Source organism: Protopterus annectens, chromosome 1.part0, assembly GCF_019279795.1.
Source record: "Protopterus annectens isolate FY-2018-M chromosome 1.part0, PAN1.0, whole genome shotgun sequence".
NCBI classification, from domain to species: Eukaryota; Metazoa; Chordata; order Ceratodontiformes; family Protopteridae; genus Protopterus; species Protopterus annectens.
In genome coordinates, this window is record NC_056725.1 from 622649846 (window position 1) to 622653953 (window position 4108).

Sequence of the window (4108 nt, forward strand, 5' to 3'; positions counted from 1 at the left end):
ACAGACGCATTGCTTTACAAAGTCCACTGAACATGTGGTAGAAACAGACAAACGTAGGTTTTGGAAAACAGAATTGGAAACAGTCGCACACCTCATTGCTGGTTGCGACATACTAATGGGAGGACTGTATACTGAAAGGCATAATAATGTGGCAAGATTGTTGCACTGGGGACTGTGCAAACATTATGGTATCGAAGTGGCTGAAAAATAACAGTTCAAAAGACAGATGCTAGAAAACTGGACATAGTAGTCCATGAAAAGAAAAAAGTAGCACTGATCATTGATATCTCCACACCCAGTGACTACAGTGTCTTGCATACAGAGGAGGCAAGAAGTCATAAAATATCAGGATTTGCAGGCAGAAACTAGTGCAATGTGGAAGAAAGATATCCAGACTGTTCCAATAGTAGTAGGAGCAATGGGTCTTATAAAACAGAATCTACAAGCATATTTTGATACGTTACCAATACATGTAACTCCGTAAGAATTAGAGAGTCAGTGCAGGTCCTGCGTAGAGCACTTCTGGCTGACATCAAAGACGGAAACGATACTAATTTCATTCCTAAGTCAAAAGTATGATAAGTTCATGGGGTCCATTCCCATTATGGTATTAGAAACCCAAAAGATTTGGAGAAATTAAAACAAATGTCTTGCCAACCAGTCGATTATTAAACTGTTACACACTCTAAGAACTATACTCACTGGACACTAGTACTAACTCAAAAAGAGTGACAAGTCCACACACTGCAAATTGTCTGGAACTAACCTGACAGATATTAGAAACCTATCACACAATCTACCTACAACCTAACATAACCATCAACAAGACAGTCTTGTAGTTGTGCCAATCCAGTCACTAAGCTCCCCGATTATGAAATGAAGCAAAAATGCCCTAGTAGTCACAGGTCTCAAGTGGATTTTAAGCTTAGCTATATACTCACTGGACACTAGTACTAACTCAAAAAATGTAAACATTTTAAGAGTGACAAGTCCACAGACTGCAAATTGTCTGGAACTAACCAGACAGATATTAAAAACCTCTCACACAATCTACAACCTAAAATCTTAGTGAAAACATAACCATCAACAAGACAGTCTTGTAGTTGTGCCAATCCAGTCACTAAGCTCCCTGATTATGAAATGAAGCAAAAATGCCCTAGTAATCACAGGTCTCAAGTAGATTTTAAGCTTAGCTATGCCACCCAACTTGTATTTGACAGGTCATACTACTCATTTAATGCAGGATATAACTTGGACAGGAGTGGTTGACCATTTGCAAGCGTCCTCTTTCTGAGAGAGACATAGGTGGTAGAAAGGGTAAATTTACAATTCTACATCCACTAATCTAAGTTGCACTTGGAAAGTACAAGGAGAAACTCAGATTCACCTGGATGGGAAGCCTGTTCCAGAGATGGGGTAATTTTCCAGAAACATACCTGTCCCTTCAACGTCATTTATGTTGCAGACAAGGTTCGGGGTCTCTATAGACAGGGACTTTCTAATATATTCAAACTAAAGGGGTGGCGAAAGCCACATAACTATGGGCTAGGCTTATAAATGCCCTTGGGCAGATAGCCTAGTATGAACCTATGAACCTATATGCGGATGTGCAACAGGTCCAGAAGACCGGATCACAGGCTTTGAAGGCCAAGCACTGATGCCCCCTTAGCAGTCTATAGGACAGAGTAAGAAAATGAGGCTTTGAGGCGGTACAGCGGGTACAGGACGTTTTCTCTATACATTTTTTGCGTAATTTTATACTACCTTTTTTTGCGTAATTCTATAAGGTCCCTCCAATGTAGAACGATGTCATTACTACAGCTGACATGGTCAAACGTTAAGCTTCTCCCTTCAGCCTCCGTTGAAAAGTGACTTTACTCAGAGATTCATTCCCAGTAATAAAAGGCAAACTTACACATCATTCACGCTAAATTATTCTAATACATAAAGCAAAAATAAACGTCAGCCAGTACGCCCATTATACGTGCTTTCCTTCGTTTATTACAATGCATTACTATCACTTTATACAATTACAGTGGCGAAGAGGTGTACCGAATATAAACATGACTAACACACCAGCAAACAGTTTAAAACGATGGCATATTCAACATCTGTTAAGTCACACCCCGTGTTTCAAAAGTGCTGCAAAGGTCCGAGCTTCACCAAAGCATCGGTATCGTTCATTGCGAACACTGCCAACCTAGCCCTCAAAAAGAGCACTGCCTGGAATGATACCGATAGCACGAAGGCTACGAATCCCACGCCTTTATCCTTTCCACATCAGGGATGACACTCCAGTTAGGAGAGTGTGCCTCTAGTGAAAGCCAGTTGAAATCATCCACACAGTTCCAGTTATTTGTGTTTCGTTGCAAGCCAGCGGTTGCAAAGTCTTTCTCGAGTCCTTCATACCACCAGCTATAAGGTGCAAACCGAATGTCACTACAGTCCTCTATAATTGCTCTGCTTGTTACGTGCAAATACACAGATGTGTCCTTGGTACTGTGGGTTCGGAGTTGCTGGCAAGCAAGAACAAAAACGCAATCCTTACATTCATCCACAAATACAGACGTGGCCACAGGACCACATAAAATTTTAGAATTTATGACGTTTTTAATATGAAGTGTACTTGGGGCACCAAACAGCTTCACTGTGCAATCTGACAAGTTGCTGAGAAGGACATCTTTACTATTTACATCGTCTGAGAATTTTACCAGATTTTGGGAGGCTACATTAGAAAATCCACAAACAGACATAGTAGGTGCCATTGCCTTGTCTTTTGGTCCATCTATACATTCCAGCACCGACTTCTCTTTCGGGACAGAAACCTCTTTCTTACGCACTTTGAAGGCAAACTTTTTCTTGGGCATCAGCTCATCTCTTTTCTCAATCATTGCATCTTGCAGATTTTGCAAGGCGTCTTGGGCCTGTCGTAAATCGTAAGAAGGTAAAAACATAACACTATCATTCAAAAACTTTTGTAACTGCTGAAGTTTAACGGTCATAGCTTCAAAATGCATAGGGAGATCGGCCTTTGGAATGCTGCAACAAGACTGCAGCATTGCGTCTATGCTCGACTTTTCAGTATAAAAATTTGAGTTGAAAAAGCTGCTCTTTTCTTCTTTTACCGCTTGGCTTTCTCTTTCCTGTTTCTTTCTATCTATTTCTTGCTGCCTTTCCATATCTCTCTTCAGAAGCCATTCAGGAATTTTGCTGGTGGTATTACACCCAGATTCCTTTTCCACCATAGCATTATCACCACACACTGTTTTGCTCGGATCCATCATTTTTTACAGCCACTTCCTGTTCATCCACACAAGTTCCGACGCCCATACGTCACGCAATTAACGTTTATCACATGGGATAGGATATTGTTCCCTTTGTGGACTTTAGGTTGCATTTTGTACGCTAAGGCTAAAAGGTGTGGTTAGTACGATGTAGCTTATATTGTTTTTACATTTTTCTTAAAAATGTATGTTTTGCAGAACTTTGTATAGATAAGACATACGACTAGTAATGACTGTAACAAGCTGAAGAATAGTTCTCAACTTAATTCAAGACTCACCAACCCAAAGTAAAAGATCTATCTCTATATATATATTAATTATAGATGCTGTTTATTCAGAAAATCATTAGCATGAATGGATTTATGTTAGCACGTGCTCTGAAGAAGTAGTGGTTTCTAAACGAAATTACAGCTGCGTTTTAATAACTTCAAGTTGCTTCAGAATCACAGCATTTGAGGTAAAAACCAGGGACGTCGTTGAGACTCGGAGACAGTTGAGAGCAATAATTCTAAAGACTTGTTGCTGTTTTTGTCCTTAGTTTAGTCAACTGTTTGACAACAGAAAATAAAATGTCTCAACCTCTAACAGCACGAAATTTGGACAAAGCCATAAAAGGAGGGGGGGGGGCGGGGCAAACATACCTCTTAGCACAAAGTATCTGGACTAAGCCCCAAAATAGGAACAAACTTTATAAATATTGTTCTTGTAAACTTAGAAAGTTGCTAGTTTAATAAAAGGTCTTGTGTTGCCATGCATTTTTTTGAAGGATATGAAGTCTGAAACTCATGCCTCTCATTATTTAGTCAATCCTCACTGATTTGCCA

At 39.9% G+C, this 4108-nt stretch overlaps 1 protein-coding gene across 1 annotated transcript; it reads right to left on the reverse strand.

Moving 5' to 3' along the window:
- Positions 1 to 1974: 1974 nt before the first annotated feature.
- TBCC (tubulin folding cofactor C) lies at positions 1975 to 3365 on the reverse strand. Its single transcript, XM_044061903.1, has one exon. It carries the CDS (start codon positions 3282 to 3284, stop codon positions 2250 to 2252), a length of 1035 nt encoding a protein of 344 aa, XP_043917838.1. The 5' UTR covers positions 3285 to 3365; the 3' UTR covers positions 1975 to 2249.
- Positions 3366 to 4108: the final 743 nt, after the last annotated feature.

Bases quoted from the DNA above. Each gene is read 5' to 3' on its own strand.
- TBCC (XM_044061903.1), bottom strand. From the start codon at position 3,284: ATGATGGATCCGAGCAAAACAGTGTGTGGTGATAATGCTATGGTGGAA.